At 39.7% G+C, this 19,278-nt stretch overlaps 1 protein-coding gene across 1 annotated transcript in view; it reads left to right on the top strand.

The window, feature by feature from the left end:
- LOC125239190 (solute carrier family 2, facilitated glucose transporter member 1-like) overlaps positions 1-19,278 on the top strand; it is a 41,196-nt gene that overhangs the window by 12,206 nt on the left and 9,712 nt on the right. Inside the window, exons 2-6 of the mRNA XM_048146706.1 lie at positions 14,274-14,372; positions 14,944-15,104; positions 15,791-15,901; positions 17,240-17,327; positions 18,412-18,625. Of these exons, the coding sequence (XP_048002663.1) occupies positions 14,274-14,372; positions 14,944-15,104; positions 15,791-15,901; positions 17,240-17,327; positions 18,412-18,625 (673 nt within the window). The remainder of the gene's footprint in view (positions 1-14,273; positions 14,373-14,943; positions 15,105-15,790; positions 15,902-17,239; positions 17,328-18,411; positions 18,626-19,278) is intronic.

The following is a 19,278-nucleotide window of genomic DNA, read 5'->3' as shown; positions in this document are numbered from 1 at the left end:
TCTGAAAAAAGCTAAGGTCGTTACAATATTCAAAAAAGGAAGCCGTTCTGATCTGAACAACTACAGACCTATATCTCTTTTATCAGTAGTATCAAAAATATTTGAGAAGTGTATAGCTACAAGACTGGAGAAGCATTTCGAGAAATACAACCTGTTTACTTCATGTCAGTACGGCTTCAGGAAAGGGAAGAACACTACTGATGCTGTCATAAACTTAGTTACTGAGGTGATGTCCAGCCTGAACTCAGGACAGCACTGTGGTGTAATCACCATTAGCATCTATGACTTCTTGCCAACGATCCGGCAAAGTTTGGATGCCTTTCACCCAGAACTCTAATGGCTGTCCCTCGAAAAAGTTGTTCAACTCCATCTGTACATCATGGAAATCATTGAATTGTTTACCCCGCAAATGTCGTTTCAGGGCTCTAAACAAATAAAGTCTGATGGTGCGAGGTCTGGAGAATAAGGTGGGTGGGGTATCGTCTCCCAGCTCAAGTTCTGCAGCTGTTTGTGAACGGTAGATGCGACATGAGGTCGAGCGTTATCATGTAGTAAAATTACAGTGGCTCGTCTTCGTCGTTTTTTCTTGATAGCAGAAGATAGTTCGGTGAGCTGTGTTGAATATTTGTTAGCGTTTACAGTTTCATTGTGTAATAGTTCATGAAACAGCATGCCTTGCGAGTCCCAGAAACAACAAAGCAAAACTTTTAAGCGGTTCTTTTGACTCAGCTTCGGTTGAGTTGGTGGCGTTTCTTCTCGAGGCAGCCAAAAAGCACGACGTGTAATGTTCTCATAATAAATCCTTGATTCATCTCCCGTAACCAGATCAGTCAAAAACTCTTTACGTCGGGGTCGCAGCAAAAGTGATTGACAGATGGCGACACGGACTGCACGACTGGCGTCGGTAAGGATGTGCGGTACCCATCGAGCCAAAACTTTTCGATACCCAAGCTCATGCAGATGGTATTCCACAGCGTGGTGACTGCAGTTAAGTGCTTCCGCTAATTCACGAGTAATAGCATCAGGATTCGACTGTAGTTCGCGGCGTAAATCGTCATCATTGAATGCAGGTGGTCGCCCTGAGCGTGACTGACATTCAAGGTTCCTGCCTCCTGATTTAAAACGGTCAAACCACCTGGACACCGTGGCATGGCTTGTACTTCCACCGCCCAATGCAGTGTTGATATTGTCAGCCGCAGCCCGCGCACTGTGGCCTAATAAGTACTCGTATAAGTAAAGTGTTCGAACTTGTCGCTCGTCCATTTTATTTCAATCTCACTAAACCAATCACGAGGGCGGCTTTATATACCCTCACATTAGAAGTACCTAGAATGTTCTACAACATACTAGAATATTATCGAAAACAATTAACTTAAGAAAGGAAATGTATAGAGTTTTGTAGAGTGTGTCATTACTTTTGTGCCAACCCAATACATGCCAAGTTTCATGCTTTCTGCCAGACCGGACTGTAGATCTGGTTAAGAACTCGTACTATAAAACAAATAACTATTCTTATATAGGTAAGTAAGTCAGTGAGTAAATAAAATAAAAACAATGTGATCCATTATTTTACTGTGATGATATTTCTACGTGAGAAGGCTTATTTAGCACAAAAAGGGTCTGTTAGAGAACATTACTAATAACTGCGATCACATACAGTGTGTAATCGTATAGTTTCCTCACTATAGTGAGGGGAAAAGTTTTGTGTTACACACGGGTGCAAATGTATTTTACTTCTCGTGTGTTAAGAAACTCGCAAGTTCAGGATTTTATTCTCGAACCACTCGCGTCGCTCGTGGTTCAACTATAGAATCCTTTCACTTGCTCGTTTTTCAATTCCACACTCGGCGTTAAAATACAACTTTGCCCCCTTGTACAATAAATAACTATTTCGTAAATTCCGAATAATATTATATGTTTTTTTTGTTCATATATATCAGTGTTTTTCAAACTTTATGGTGCCACGGCCCATTATGACCTCTCAAATTTTTTCGCGACCCCCATACCTCGTTTCTAATATTACCTATAACTTACTGCTGAACGATGTAATAAATTTGTTAGTACAGATGGTCGTTTTTTTACGCACTAGTTCGAGAAGTGGTTCATTATATGCCAGGTCGAAACATCGAAGGCTCATCTGTACTGAAAAACGTCGCACGATACACGTGCGAAAAGGAAATTCGTAACTCGTGTCGATTTATCTATTGCGAATAGTATGCGTATCTAGATATGGGTGTACTTTATCACTTCGACGACCGGTCTGGCTCAGTCGGTAGTGACCCTGCCTGCTAAGCCGCGGTCCTGGGTTCGAATCCCGGTAAGGGCATTTATTTGTGTGATGAGCACAGATATTTGTTCCTGAGTCATGGATGTTTTCTATGTATATAAGTATATATTTATCTATTTAAGTATGTATATCGTCGCTTAGCACCCATAGTACAAGCCATGCTTAGTTTGGGGCTAAGTTGATCTGTGTAAGGTGTCCCCAATATTTATTTATTTACTTATAACTCAGGGGTGAGATGGCTTTCGAGAGGAAGGGTTTTGACACGCATTATAGAGCTTCAATCAGAATTATTAATATTTTTACAATATTGTTGCTGATTATGTTACGATATTGAAAGTAGCATATCTTGCCGGTATCTTTGACCACATAAATTTTATGATCGCAAGTCTGCAAAGAAAGGGACGAAAACATAATTAGAGAAAAAGATAAAGTTAACGGATTTCTAGCAAAAATTGAGTTGTGGACTACATTTTAACACAGCATGCAGTTTGCGTATGTGTATGCAGTTTGATTATTTCCCTTGCATGACTAAAATCGTTCAAGAAATATCATCAGATATGGTGGAGAGCTTGCAAAGTTTAAAAAACCAACTCCAAAGTTATTTCTCAACTGAAACATTGATTGGTGATGGAAAGTTGGATTTTGAATATTTTTTTAAATATTAAGTCCGTTGAGCTGGCCGATCTTAACGCCTCGGTGAAAGAAGCACCATTTCAATTGATGCGTTCTGGGTTAAAATAATGGCTGCATTTAGTAAAAGAAGCCCTTAAAGTTTTGATCCCATTTGCTACTTCATATTTATGCGAGCTGACGTCTTCAACAAATAAACACAATTTATTTATTTATCATAAAAATAGTTTTTTAAGGTTAACCTTTTAATTTTCAAGAATTTGACTTTTTTAAGTTAAAAAAAACGTAACCAGTTTATCATAAAGCTGAACTTCGCGACCCCCTTGGATAGATGCCGCGACCCCCCTGGGGGTCGCGACCCACACTTTGAAAAACACTGATATATATGTTCATGTAAATAAAGAAATAAATATTTTTTTTGTTAAATAACAGCCAAGGGCCAGAAAGCCAAGAAAAGCAACCGAAACGGTAGAAATATAGGGCAAATACGTAACATACGTGGCAGTCCTCAACTGTGCGTTTCTCCAGAAACTTCCTGCCCCGCACAGCTAAACTGTGGAATGAATTGTCGCCTGCGGTATTTCCGGACCGATACGACCTTCAAATCTTCAAGAAAAGAGCGTACACCCATCTTAAAGGCCGGCAACGCACCTCCAACACCTCTGGTGTTTCGGGTGTCCATGGGCGGCGGTGATCGCTTACCATCAGGCGACCTGTCTGCTCGTTTGCCTCCTATCCCATAAAAAAAAAAAAAAAAAAAAACATACCAGTATGAACTTTATTTACCGGATAACACGATTTAAAACGTCGTGTAAAAAGTTATCGGTGTTAATTTCTGTTATTTTTGGATTACTTTGGCGCGACTTCTGATCTACGTTTTGTTTTTCCCTTGACTTTGCTTGTTTATTTACCTAATGATTTTATTTCTAACCCCGAAGCAAAAACGACGGAGTGTTATAAGTTTGACGTGTCTGTCTGTCTGTTTGTCTGTCTGTCTGTGTGTGTGTCTGTCTGTGGCATCGTAGCTCCCGAACGGATGATCCGATTTAGATTTAGTTTTTTTTGTCTGAAAGCTGAGTTAGTCAAGAGTGCTCTTAGCCATGTTTCATGAAAATCGGTCTACTGTGTCGCAGTCGGGGGTTATTTCAAAATTTTAATTTTGTGGTTAGGTAGGTTAGTTATCTTGATTTTATCGCTCATATCGTTAGAACGTTTTCACATTATACGGTCTGATGGCAAAAATCAATGGCGCCTTTATAGTACATTACGATACAAGTGCGAAAAAAACGAAGTTCGAAACGAGTGGCGATAAATTAAAACACGACCGAAGGGAGTGTTTTAAATTGACACGAGCTACGAATTTCCTTTTTGCACGTGTATAGTATGACGTTTTTCAGTACAGGTGGCCCTCCGAAGTTTCGACCTGGCATATAATGAACCACTTCTCGCACTAGTGCGTAAAAAAAACACCATCTGTACTGAAAACACTTATACGGGATGTCGGTCCGATATGGCATCGGATAATGTGAAAATACACTTACTTTAGACGGTCATTCACAAAATCGATTAAGAATTGAGAGCCGGGAGAACAAAGGCACAGTATAATAAAGAGTACTATCGTACAGTATGGCCACTCCCGCTCCCTGCTGAAAGTGCCGCCCACCCCCTCTCGGTTACCTTAGTTACCGCTTGTCAAAAACGCGAACAGTCGGCTTGTCATATTTCACTCATACAAGCATGGTACGCGTTCACCTACACGAGCTTAGAATGTGTGTTAGGAACGCGCCTCTTTCATATATTTGATAGCCAGTGTCCGAGGTGTGCCTTTAGTTTATTAGTTTTATTACCGTTATATAAATTGGGCAAACAGAAGACTTTGTCCTGAATGTGTCTTCCTAATCTCTTATGTTTACATACTGATAGCTACTGTGTAGCATAATTATCGTGACCAGTATTTTAACACTCGTAACAGTCGCAACCAAGAACCCGCCTGGTACTCATGGGTACTCGTGAACTTTGCTCAGATGCCGGACTAAGCCATCGCCATATGCGGGCGGTCATAGGTAACATCCAGTTTTTGACGTAGTGCGCCAATTGCGCCATTTTTAACCCCCGACGCAAAAACGACGGGGTGTTAGAAGTTTGACGTGTCTGTCTGCCTGTTTGTCTGTCTGTCTGTATGTGTGTCTGTCTGTATGTGTGCCTGTCTGTGGCACCGTAGCTCCTGAACGGATGAACCGATTTAGATTTAGTTTTTTCTGTTTGAAAGCTGAGTTAGTCGGGAGTGTTCTTAGCCATGGTTCATGAAAATCGGTTTACTGTGTCGGGGGTTTTTTCAATTTTTTTTGTCTGCTATTGAATGTATTATCAGTAAGTCGGATGTTGGACCGATATCCTATACATTATAAAGGCGCCATCATTGCCTTTGACATCCTTCCTACATCCGATATTGGATCGGATAATGTAAAAATGCTCTACCCGTATAAGCAAATGTGTGGCTCAGATAGGGTTAATTTCAATCATCATTATCATATGCGGATGTGGCGAGTGCTTAAAAACTGAATAAAGAACCCTGATCCTTGAAAAAAGCCTAGACTGGTGCAGGGGGCCGATTTTTGAATGTCGACTATTCGATTTCGTGAATTTCGTTCAATAATATCTCTACTACTAGCGATTTAAATTCTACTAATAGGATCAAAAACGAGTAGTCATTACCACTAGATTTAACATTACTAGCCGTCCTTTTCCCACAAATAGCATTACGTCGTTTTCCACAGACTTTCGAACGGCGAATTCATGCGTTCGAGATTCAAAAATCAGCCCCAGGGGGCCGATTTTTGAGTCTCACTGTCACTAAAATACCGGTTGAAAACGGTGACTTGCCTATTATTTTCAGTGACAATTTTCTGAATTCGAACGCGTGAGACTTAAAAATCGGCCCGCAGGAGCTAAACTCAAATAGGTTAACGCCATAAGAATACTTAATATACTGCTTGAGCTCCATATGCTGTGTATCTGTAAATATTGACGAAATCTTGCCCCCTGTCGGGAAAGACCTGAAAGATCACAAGATTTGCATGAACAATGTAGGTTATGCTAAAAATATTTTAGCATATGTTATGCAAATGTTTTTTTATTCCAAACGTATGTTTTGAATCATGTTTTCCTGTTTTCCGAAAGAGTTCAGGAGGCGTTTAAAGGAGGTCAAAAAAGACGAGTGGCGTGGGGAACAATTTGAGGCGAAGCCGAAAATTGTTATTAAGACGCCACGAGTATTTTTTGACTCAGTTAAACGCCGTTGCATACAATACTTTTTCTACGACCATGCGCTTAGTTTTTAATAATTTTCTTGAACAACTTTCGTGAAATTCACACTGTTTCCTGTATTTTGACTTGTCGGCCACCTCTGTTCCTGCACTCACCCTGTCGCTCGCACTCCCCCCGCCGCCGCCAGCCCCCGGCGCCCCGCGCACCCACGCTATATCCCTTAAAGGCTTCCTAACAATGCGGGGCGCTGGGCGGGGGCGGGCATCTTTTATGTAGGGTTTTATCGATCTATGCACGACACTGTAAATGACGAATAACAACACGGGAGTAGAAAAAATGATAAAACATCTGGCCGTTCCTATCGCACCTAGAGATAGGGATATCATTTATCGCGCGACCGTACTTGCCTGAAGAACTTCCAATACCTGCAATTTAGTTGAATTATTACATCGAGGTAGGTACTCCTAAATATACAAATTTAAATATTTTCTATGAATAGTACATTACGTCAGAGGCCGGGAAAATGAGGATTTCCGGCCAAGTGGGTATATACGGATAGGGATACGAGGCCGGGAATCCGTTTTCACGCCGAGGCATGTATAGTGCTTTTCTCAAACATACAATGAAATAAAAAAAATGCTCTAAAGGACAATATTTTATAAAAAAAAGTTACTTTGCAGGCCTAGGCCTAAAAAGTAATATGAAATCCCTTTACAGTCCTCTCGAGTTGTTGCGCCCAAAAAGCGATACTTCCCAGCCCATTTTAAGAAACGTAAAGACAATATTTCATTGCATGTTTGAGAAAAGTAATTTTATTTCTTGTTACTTGTTAGGGCAGTTTGTTTTTGGCCCCAGAACAAAGATGGTACCTTATGAAAAACGTAAAAAAGGGAATATTGTAATTCGCTTACCATCAGGCGACCTGTTTGCTCGTTTTTTTATGGGATAGGAGGCAAACGAGCAGACAGGTCGCCTGATGGTAAGCGATCACTGCCGCCCATGGCCACCCGAACAAGCGCGGATCCAGCTTCGTGCCCGGGGCCCCAGGGGGGGGGTCACGTGGTCTATTTGTATGGCCAACTTAGGCTCCAGGGGGGTCATGACCCCCAGACCCCCCCCCCCCCCCTGGATCCGCGCATGCACCCGAAACACCAGAAGTGTTGGAGGTGCGTTACCGGCCTTTAAGATGGGTGTAGGTACGCCCTTTTCTTGAAGGTCTGAAGGTCGTATCGTTTGCCTCTTATCTCATAAAAAGGATTAAAAGACTAAGCGCTACCATAGATTAAATATAAGAAGATCATACCATCCCGCACATTAAAATGCGACCGCCTAAGAACGCACATACACTACACCACACATAGATGGCGCCAAAAAAAATGCTTTGTTGCCATCGATTATTTGTAGATTGGCGTTAAGACTATACAGGAGGGGTCAATTCTCCATACAAACGCTTTCGACCTGGGTGGCTAGCCGAATGGCACAATCGCTCACGAAACGCTCACGAAACGAAGCGCTAGTAGATATCTATCTCTATCGCGCTTGCGTATTGGCCAGACAGAGCCAGCGGCGTATCGCTTTCGTTTGGCGTCGGAGAAATGCCATTCGGCTACGGGGCAAGGTATTCTTTTGTGGCGCCATCTATGTGTGGTGTAGTGTATGCGCGTTCTTAGGCGGTCGCATTTTAATGTATGGGATGGTAAGATCTTCTTATATTTAATCTATGGCGCTACCCATGTTGTACTTATCAAAGACAATGATGTTTTGTTCCTCTTTAATTTGTCATGCGTAATGGACACAGCTCCGATGCCCAACGGATTCTCAGGTTACTTCCGGGTATCGGACACGACACAAGACAAGTAACACAACATGATAATTCCGGCAGTAGGTAAGTACACTAACTCTGCTGGGAATCTCTCTCTCTCTCCCTCCCTCTGAATGTGAAAAAAAAATGAACCGTTTGTCGAAGGTCAACGCCCTTTGCCTTCGGCGCAAAAAGTTTAAATAAAGAACGTAAACGAGTTCAGCCGACCGTGCGAAGATTACGTCACAGGCCATGTTTAGACAAAAAAGGAAAAATCGGCCAAGTGCGAGTCGTGCCACGCGTAATGAAGGGTTCTGTGGATAACTCATAAATTATTTTATCGATAATGATCAAAAATGTCAAAATAGATTCCAATAAGTGTATTAGAGAAATTAGAGTAGGTATAATTATATAATATACAAATACATACATAGAAAACATCCATGACTCAGGAACAAATATCTGTGCTCACCACACAAATAAATGCCATTAGCGGGATTCGAACCCGGGACCGCGGTGTATCAGGCAGGGTCACTACGCGCCAGGCCAGACCGATCGTCGAAGTACCTACCTATGTACCTACTTACAATAGACAGATAAAGTCTAAGAAAAAAACGTACCCCAACCCCCATACAGAAAAAGGTACGGTGAGCTAGATGGCGATACACCTTTGGAGTACGCTCGGCTAGATGGCGCTAATATTAATATTTGACATTTTAAAACATAACAAGCTCAGAATATGGGCCAAATTGTCAAAACTGAGGTTCAAAAGTTTTAAGCTTGTGTCGAGAGATGGCAGTCTATGCACTGTGATTACACATTTTACTTTGACAGTAACTCTCTTTAATACTCGATCCTCTATACAGTCGACTACAAAGAGATGTATCCATTTTTTCACCTTAATACAATGCAATAAGGTGAAAAAATGGATATTACATCTCTTTGTAGTCGACTGTACCTACACATATTACAGTACCTATAAGTATAATGTGTAAAAAAACTGTGATTTTGTGTTTAATGTCAGAGTGAATAATTTTAATTATGCGGTTACTGATAAGAATAGAAATTATGGAGTATGCCATGAGTTATAAATGCCTATGGATAGCCTTCACGGCCAGTTTGGTCAATGTTAAAACAGGCTAAACGACAAATTACCCTAGCGTGAAAAACGGAAAATTCTATTCGAATACCTACCTACCTTAATTGTGTTCAAAAACACGAAAAAAAAATATTTCATCCACATATTAGGGAAAGAAATGTGATGCAATTTTGTATTGTCTGTCATCTAAGTAACTTCAATGTCCACATTCAGTAATATTTATTTCTAATTTAATAATTATTGAATATAAATGCATTATTACAAAACTAAATAACCTACTTAACCACAACATGAACATTTTGAAAAAAACCCCCGACCGCGACATAGTAGGCCGATTTTCATGAAACATGGCTAAGACCACTCCCGAGTCCCGACTAACTCAGCTTTCAGACAAAAAAAACTAAATCTAAATCGGTTCATCCGTTCGGGAGCTACGATACCACGGACAGACACACACACAGACAGACAGACCGTCGTTTTTGCGTGGGGGGTTAAAAATTACATTTTCTCAAACATGCAATGAAATATTGTCTTTACGTTCCTTAAAATGGGCTGGGAAGTATCGCTTTTTGGGCGCAACAACTCGAGAGGACTGTAAAGGGATTTGATATTATTTTTTAGGCCTAGACCTGCAAAGTAACCTTTTTTTTTATAATATATTGTCCTTTAGAGCATTTTTTTTTTATTTCATTGTATGTTTGAGAAAAGCACTATACATGCCTCGGCGTGAAAACGGATTCCCGGCCTCGTATCCCTATCCCTATCCTATATACCCACTTGGCCGGAAATCCTCATTTTCCCGGCCTCTGATGTAATGTACTATTTATTCACATATCACCAGGGACAGAAATGTGATGGAATTTTGTATTGTCTGTCTAAGTAACTTCAACGTCCACATTCAGCAATATTTATTTCTAATTTAATAATTATTGAATATAAAAATGCATTATTCTTAGAACAAATTAAATTATCCTCATAGAAAATAATTTAATTTGTATTTTAGTAGACACATTACTATTTTAATTATAAACTGAAATAAATGTCATATACAAAGAAAAAATGACCAAGGCCTCCAAGTGTCCAAAGCTGGATTCGAACCAGCGTCCTCCGTTATCGCGACGGATGTCTCAAAACCACTCGGCCATTCGGTGACGGTGGCAAGGGTCGAAATTTTCAAGTATATGATACAATTATCGAAGGCTAAGGCGCCCCCGGCCATCTCTGAGGTAGAACTGAAACTAGTTCGATCTCCTAACTGAATCAACTCATGTGATTACGAGTTAGCGAAGAGAGATGGCGCTGCCATGCTAATTCTTAGAACAAAATAAATTATCCTCATAGAAAATAATTTAATTTTCCCCTCACTAGCTCGGAAACACGTGTTTTGTCCTTTAATACCAGCGGGTAAAAACGCATTTTATTCACTAGTGGGTAAAGTAATTTGACCTTGAATAAAATCAAATTAACTGCTTTAAAATGGATAAAAGTAGGTAAATCTAGTAATAAAGATGATTTACCACCTGTGGAACTACTGGAAGCAGTGATAAACGCATTTTTTGCGTTGTAGTCTCCTCGCTATAATGAGGGGAAAAGTTTTGTGTTTGTGTTAAAAAACTCGCAAGTTCAGGATTCTATTCTCGAACCACTCGCTTCGCTCGTGGTTCAACTATAGAATCCTTTCACTTGCTCGTTTTTCAATTCCACACTCGGCGTTAAAATACAACTTTGCCCCCTTGTATAACAAATAACTATTGTATTTTAGTAGACACACTACTATTTTAATTATAAACTGAAATAACGCTGAGGACGCTGGTTCGAATCCAGCTTTGGACACTTGGAGGCCTTGGTCATTTTTTCTTTGTATATGACATTTATTTCAGTTTAAAATGCATTATTACAAAACTACAAAAAGTTGTAATAGGTAATAAGCCTTATAGCGTTTTCACATTATCCGATCCGAGATCTTTATAATATTGGATATCGGTCCTACATCCACTATCGGTTTGGAAAATATGAAAACGCACTTTAACGTCTCTGGCTAGGCCATTTTCACATTATCCGATCCGATATCGGATGTAGGAAGGATGTAAAATGTAAGATTTATGCGCTTCCAGGTCTTCATTTATGTATTTAATAGATCACTATTACTAAAAAAAAACCGGCCAAGAGCGTGTCGGGCCACGCTCGGTGTAGGGTTCCGTAGTTTTTCGTATTTTTCTCAAAAACTACTGAACCTATCAAGTTCAAAACAATTTTCCTAGAAAGTCTTTATAAAGTTCTACTTTTGTGATTTTTTTCATATTTTTTAAACATATGGTTCAAAAGTTAGAGGGGGGGGACGCACTTTTTTTTCCTTTAGGAGCGATTATTTCCGTAAATATTAATATAATCAAAAAACGATCTTAGTAAACCCTTATTCATTTTTAAATACCTATCCAACAATATATCACACGTTGGGGTTGGAATGAAAAAAAATATCAGCCCCCACTTTACATGTAGGGGGTACCCTAATAAAACATTTTTTTCCATTTTTTATTTTTGCACTTTGTTGGCGTGATTGATATACATATTGGTACCAAATTTCAGTTTTCTAGTGCTAACGGTTACTGAGATTATCCGCGGACGGACGGACGGACGGACGGACGGACGGACGGACAGACAGACATGGCGAAACTATAAGGGTTCCTAGTTGACTACGGAACCCTAAAAACGATATAAAACGCAAAAATTGCGGATTTAATGCCGATGGCACTTTCCTACAACAGTTTTTGTCCGAGGCACCATCGAACTGCCGATATTGGCAGGACGCTTCCGACATTTTTTGGCATGCCGGACCCCCCCGCCAGTTGTCGGCCGATAATATTTGTTTGTGTGCGTATATAATGTATGTATCCGTTTGTAGTAGTATGTGTGAAAAAATGGCGTCTATTAAACAGCTGCTAATGATCGAAATTCCATAGATTTAGAATTATTAAACTAGATTGTTTAGTTAGGTCAAAAAGTGTGTCCACATGAGAGGTAATTGTTTGGGCTGGTGTCCCTCTCGCACTTGCTGACAATGTCAACATTATTCAGTGACGCCATCACTGTCATAAATTGGGGATACCAGTCAATTTTCAAAGTTACTACAAAATCTACTGACACCCAATTGAAAGTATTTTTTAATTATACAAATCTTTGATTTTCTGGCATCAAAATAATTACATTATAATTATTTTCAAATTTTTTGAAATATATCGAAACCCTAGTTTGAATATAACATTAAAATAAAATAAGAAGTTATAAAGTCAGGTAATATACAGATAAAAATACTACTAATATGGGAACCTCATTAACACTGGCAACACGTGCGAGAGGGACACCAGCCCAAACAATGCCCTCTCATGTGGACCGTTTTCGCTAGTCTGATACGATCGACTTTCTGTTTCAGTAATAAGGTTTAATTTCGTATGGCAAAAAATGTGATTGAGCTGTCCCCTGTAAAGGTCTTTGCGAAATTCAAAATAGTTGACAATTTCCATGGAAAAAAGAAGGTTGTAATGCATCGGTCCGAATTGCGGATACTAGTTTTTTCATCTTTTAGTAGATATAGTTGAATGTAAAATTATTTATTTTGCCTGACACTCTGAGTATTTTTTATGCTCGTTATTTTAATTTTACAATATAATATTTAGGATATAGTGCTTATAATTGTTAAATATAAAACATTTTTTAAATATTATTTGATACAAAATCATACTTCATTGATTTGGAACAATGCGTTTTATCGGACCGACATCCGACACTATCGGAAGCGTTTATCGGATGTAGGATGTCGGTCCGACATCCGATATCGGATCGGATAATGTGAAAACGGCCTTAGAACCAGCTTGCTTTTGCCATCAGGCGGGCAAGCACGGTCGCATGATAACACGTATTACGTCACGTCAGTCCGTCCTCCTCGCACTATTTTTAAGTGCGATAGGGACGCACATAATGGTAAGAAACCCTTGTAAGGAACCCTAATAGCGCAGACCACTTGGTAACTTTATTTACATATGCTATGAGATGAGTCACATCTGACTCACCACTCACAATAGACCCGTACTATGGCCGAGGGTACAGGGGGCCGATTTCTGAATCTCGGCCATTGGATTTCGTGAAATTAGTTCAATACCTATACGATATTATAGTATGCTAATATCTCCACTACTAGTGATTTAAATTCTACTAACAGAATAGAAAACGAGTGGTCATTACCACTAGTTTTAAAATTACTAGCCGTCCTTTTTCAAAAATAGCATTACGTCGTTTTCCACAGACTTTCGAACGGCGAATTCCTGCGTTCGAAATTCAAAATTCAAAAATCGATCCCCAGAAGGAGCTATTACTTTTTTTTATATATTTTCTTATAATGCGTGCTATTAGCCTCACAATTATTATTCTCTTTATTCATTTCAATTCTTAGGCTAGGTATTTTTATAATATGATTATAAAAGTAAAATACAAAACCACATACAAAATAATACAAAATATATAAACACATTATAAAAAACCTAACCTAGGGTGCCGCCAGCAGCGGGGCAGGGCCCAAGCTGCCGGTGGTTAGGGCTGCAGAGAGAGGAACCGTCGGACTATCCGCGCCGTGTCCAAGATCACCGCCTTCTGCATCTGACCCTTGATCCAGCCACCTAGCGAGAGTCTCTCGAGATGTTGGTCGAGACTCTTCGCTATAAGACCGTTCGCTGAAACGACTATCGGGACAATGATCGTCGAATCAACATCCCACATGGCGGTTATCTCGTAAGCCAAGTCTAGGTACTTACTGGACTTGTCCTTCTCGATTAGCCTCACAATTATTATTATTACAAGTCTACTAATGTTACACTGCTGGGCAAAGGCCTCCCCCTTACATTTCCACTCGTCCCGGTTAATAATAGTTATTTGTTATACAAGGGGGCAAAGTTGTATTTTAACGCCGAGTGTGGAATTGAAAAACGAGCAAGTGAAAGGATTCTATAGTTGTACCACGAGCGAAGCGAGTGGTTCGAGAATTGAATCCTGAACTTGCGAGTTTTTTAACAGACGAGAAGTAAAATACATTTGCACCCGAATGTAACACAAAACTTTTCCCCTCACTATAGCAAGGAAACTATACACACTAATAATCGTGAAAGTTTAAACAAAATTGTGTTGTCTGTTTGTCACAGGGAATGAACCTGCGGCTGGCGTTTGCCGTGGTCTCCTCAGCCTGCTGGTCGGCCTTCCAACACGGATACAGTACTGGCGTCCTCAATGCACCACAAATGGTAAGCAAACACGCAAATATAATAGGTGGTACCTTAACGGCTCGGCCACGACATTGGTCTAAGCGCGACTGCGGTGAGCGGCGGCCATACATTGGAGCGAGACACAGCGATGGGACTTTTCATTCGCACGTTTGAATTGAATTGTTTATTGAATAAGCATCTTACATGAACATAAGAATAAATACAATGTCCCCCAAAACTGTTTACACAGTTTGACTGTGGGATCCACGAGTCTATACAAAATATAATTGGTTATAACGTTAATATAATATACGGATTTACATATTATTGCTAAATATCATCCGATATCGGATCGGATAATGCGAAAACGGACTTAGGGGGATACATGTATCACGTACTGAAAAGTTGAGAACGAGAGCGTAGCGAGTGTGAAAAGTAAAACGAGTGGCGATATTTTTTTTTTATTATTATAAGACATCTTCGCACATAAATATCGTATTTTTTACTATGCATGGTCCTTTGAACTTTCGATCTAACAAGAAATGTATTGCTTTGCGAACTAGTGCGAAAAAACAACAACACCATAAACACTGTTTTTTTTAAATTCCAGGTGATGTCCCGATGGCTACAATTCGACGCTCTGTCAGGCACCAACCTAACTATGAAAGCTACAGAGGAACCGAAGGTGGCCACCATCTGGTCTGTCGCAGTGTCTGTCTACTGTGTTGGAGGCATGATAGGGGGCATGCTGACCGGCGTTATTGCTGACAGGTAATTTAGGGCAATATTATTGGCACTTGAGCAATATTTCCATGTTTGACATTTGAGCAATATTCCCATATTTGAAACTGTTCATTACTATTAGACTTATCGTTGCGGTATCTTATTCGCATTAAATTCGAAAATTGCGGAATACTCCATACAGAATTCCACCCCCCATTTTAGCGAAGTGAAAGCTAGAAAGAAACAAACAGTATCCTGTGTTGTGTCACTCTCCATCCCAAATCACGTCACGTCAATTCGCCGTTCTATTTTGCCGTGAAAGACGGTCAAACAAGCACACGCTTTCCCATTTATACAGCGCGTAAACGTAATGAGGGCGATAAATGAAACCAGGCATATAATTCAATATTGTTATCATTAATTAAGAGGTGTTTTTGAGTTACTCTTAATTTTCACCCCATAATGAATTTTTGAAAAAAATCCCAGCAGCAATGTACTGTAAACGTGGTTGCGATGACAATCAATGACAACTGTCAACGAGCGTTTAACGCGAGTGTGTTTGCATTACGTTGCGAGCCGAATTAATTTGTATGGATAAAAAAATATTTCAATTTTAAGTAAAAGTTATCTAATTCCATTTTTTATGTCCTATACTCACCACCGTTAAGAGGTTCGCCCGTATTAGGTTTACACCCTGTATTATTAGTAAGTATGGATTAATAATTTGTTTACAGATTTGGCCGAAAAGGGGGGCTGCTGCTCAACAACGCCCTCGTGTTTGTGTCAGCCGCGTTCCAGGGGACGGCAAAGGTAGCCAATTCTGCGGAACTTCTTATACTTGGACGGTAAGCGCATTTTTTCTACTCCCGTACTGTATTCGTGAGTTACAAGGTCGTGCATAGAACTTAAAAACCCTACATAAAAGATGTCAGGACAAGTCTATCTAGTCTATACCCTGAAAACATTTAGTAGAAGTAGCACGATATAGCTGTTACAGTTCAGTAAATACATTGCTACCAACTTAACAAACCAATTCGCAGAGTCGAGACTCCTTCGTTTTCTGCTGCGTTAATTGGCGACGCGTCGAATCGCATTCAAATGTATGAGAACTCGATTCAACTCGGCTCGATTCGTCTTAGTGGCCAGGCTTCAAAGAACCATACCATAGACAGTTTTATTTTCATGTTTGCACTCTAACTGCATATTCAAAATGGTAGGCGGTCCACTAGATAACTAAGATGACTGAAAGTAGGTATTTGTTGATTTATAATTTTCTTTCAAAATAAGTGCTTGGTCGTAGAAAAAGTATTGTATGCAAAGGTGTTTAACTGAGTCAAAAAATGCTCGTGGCGTCTTTATTAACAATTTTCGGCTTCGCCTCAAATTGTTACCCACGCTACTCACCTTTTTTGACCTCTTTTAACCACCAGTTGCATAAAATACTATTACTTTATAGAACAAGATGACAATTATACTCGTAGAAGCTAACTTTCGTTATATAGTTAGGTCTGTATTTTTTAATACTGAAAAAAGAACACGGTTCAACTCTTGTGAACTGTGTAAGGCAGACAAAGATTCTGAATTACTCAAAATGATTTTTTCCCCTCACTAGCTCGGAAACACGCGTTTTGTCCTTTAATACCAGCGGGTAAAAACGCATTTTATCCACTAGTGGGTAAAGTAATTTGACCTTGTATAAAGTCAAATTCATTGCTTTAAAATTGATAAAAGTAGGTGAATCTAGTAATAAAGATGATTTACCACCTGTGAAACTACTGAAAGCAGTGATAAACGCATTTTTTGCGTTGTAGTTTCCTCGTTATTAGTGATGGGAAAAGTTTTGTGTTACACTCGGGTGCAAATGTATTTTAGTTCTCGTGTGTTAAAAAACTCGCAAGTTCAGGATTCTATTCTCGAACCACTCGCTTCGCTCGTGGTTCAACTATAGAATCCTTTCACTTGCTCGTTTTTCAAATCCACACTCGTCGTTAAAATACAACTTTGCCCCCTCGTATTATAACAAATAACTATTTCACATGGATTGGTTGAGACTGTAAACAGACTTTAATAAGTAGGTATTTTCCATTTTTCCTTTAATTTAAAAATGTGCAGATTTTATTATGTTGAATATTTTGGTGGCCCTTTGCGAGCAAAGTGTTCTGATATATCTTATCTGATTCCAGATTAGTCATCGGCATTAACAGCGGCCTGAACGCGGGTCTAGCTCCCTTGTACTTGTCCGAAATATCACCAGTGTCTCTTCGAGGATCGGTGAGTTAAATATACAGATGTTACAGTTAACTATATGAACACAACATTAAAATCTTATTTGCCTAAAATCCATGCATATTAAAGCGCATGGTTGCGCGCAGGCGGTTTTCAATTTACAAAATAGCATCACAGGCCCCGTAGCCGAATGGCATTTCTCCGACGCCAAACGAAAGCGATACGCCGCTGGCTCTGTCGCGCCAATACGCAAGCGCGATAGAGATAGATATCTACTAGCGCTTCGTTTCGTGAGCGTTTCGTGAGCGATTGTGCCATTCGGCTAGCCACCCAGGTAACAATATTACTCAATTTTTCAAAATTACTTACATCCTGATATAATAATAAATATGGAAAAATATGAATTATAAAGTGACATACATACTATGGATTGTCAGCAATATTTCCCGAAAAATATTGCTGACAATTCTGGTGTTGAACTGTTAACATTATGCACATGAAATGAAAACAAAATCTATCTGCTTACCTATAATTACTGTCTAATATCAAATGTTCGTTCAAGGGTCTGTTTCAGAATCTCCAGTTAAAGATATATGTCAGTTAAAAATAACACGCTCTCTTTCCTCTTGCAGATGAAAGAAAGAGAAAGTGATATTTTTTATCCGCCAGACAGATTTAACTGGAAAATATGAAATCCATTAAATCCATTACCTCTTTCAAGCACAATCTTAAACAGCATCTACTTGAATCTCAACTAAATGATTAACCACTAAGCGGCCACATTTGCATTTATTTACATTTACACTTATAAATACAATAATATGTTCTGTCAGTAGGTTAACACACACACACATTTTCTCTAACATAGTTTCTGTATAAGTGATCATACGTTCTGTTTAGTTATAAAACCTAGTTATTAATTTTCTGGGTGCCCTGAAAACCAGTGCCGCGTCTATAAGACACGGTATTCGCTGAGTGGCATCCTATTTGGTGTACTAGTTATTAAGTATTATGTACTTGTTTTTATTATGTATCTGTATGCCAAATAAATATTTTCTATTCTATTCTATTCTAAAAAGACCGTAAGTTTTGTTATTGGCGCTCTAAAAAACATGAATATATTTTCCAGATCGGCACAGTCTACCAGCTAGTCATCACAATCTCCATTCTCCTCTCGCAAGGGCTCGGCTTGCCCTCAGTCCTCGGAACGGAGGAAGGCTGGCCTTGGCTGCTCGCCGTCTGCGCTATACCGGCCGTCATACAGAGCGTGACGTTACCACTGTGTCCTGAGTCTCCGAAGTACTTGCTGTTGAATAAAGGAAGGGAACTACATGCGCAGGAAGGTAATAAATAGTCAATTCATCGTCGTCCTCGCATTATTCTGGCATTTACCACGGCTTGTAAGAAACTGGGGTCCGCTTTGACAACTAAACCCTAGATTTGGCGTAGACACTACTTTTACGAAAGCGACTGCTATCTGACCTTCCAACCCGAAGGCTTTATTGGGATTAGTCCAGTTTCCTCACGATGTTTTCGTTCACCGAAAACCGACAGGCAAATATCAAATGACATTTCGCACATAAGTTTCGAAAAACTCATAATAGCCGGGGTTTGAACCCTACCGCTACTCTTACCGAATGAACTCTAATCCCTAGGTTACCAGTACCTTCTAATAAAAATAAATCTCCAATATTACTAATAATGTAATAATCAATTGTAATGGACACTAACTACTGTGAGAAAATAATGCCAATACCGTCCTTTGAATAATAGTATTGTCAAACACTGATTTAAACTTTCACGATTATTACACATAATTATTTTTCATAACCGGGACTTAATCGCGTATAACTACATATTAAACTGACCTCCAACGTTTCAAGGACGGCGTTGTCCCCGTGGTCTCGGAGAAGACTGGCTTGAAATGACATCAACACCTTCTGACAGCCGCGCGAGTTTTTCGAACTACCCGCACTTGGTTTTGATTATCAACTTG

This window comes from Leguminivora glycinivorella, chromosome 25 (assembly GCF_023078275.1).
Source record: "Leguminivora glycinivorella isolate SPB_JAAS2020 chromosome 25, LegGlyc_1.1, whole genome shotgun sequence".
Taxonomy (NCBI): Eukaryota; Metazoa; Arthropoda; class Insecta; order Lepidoptera; family Tortricidae; genus Leguminivora; species Leguminivora glycinivorella.
Note: the sequence above shows the minus strand (reverse complement) of the source record. Positions and strands in the feature narration are given on the sequence as shown.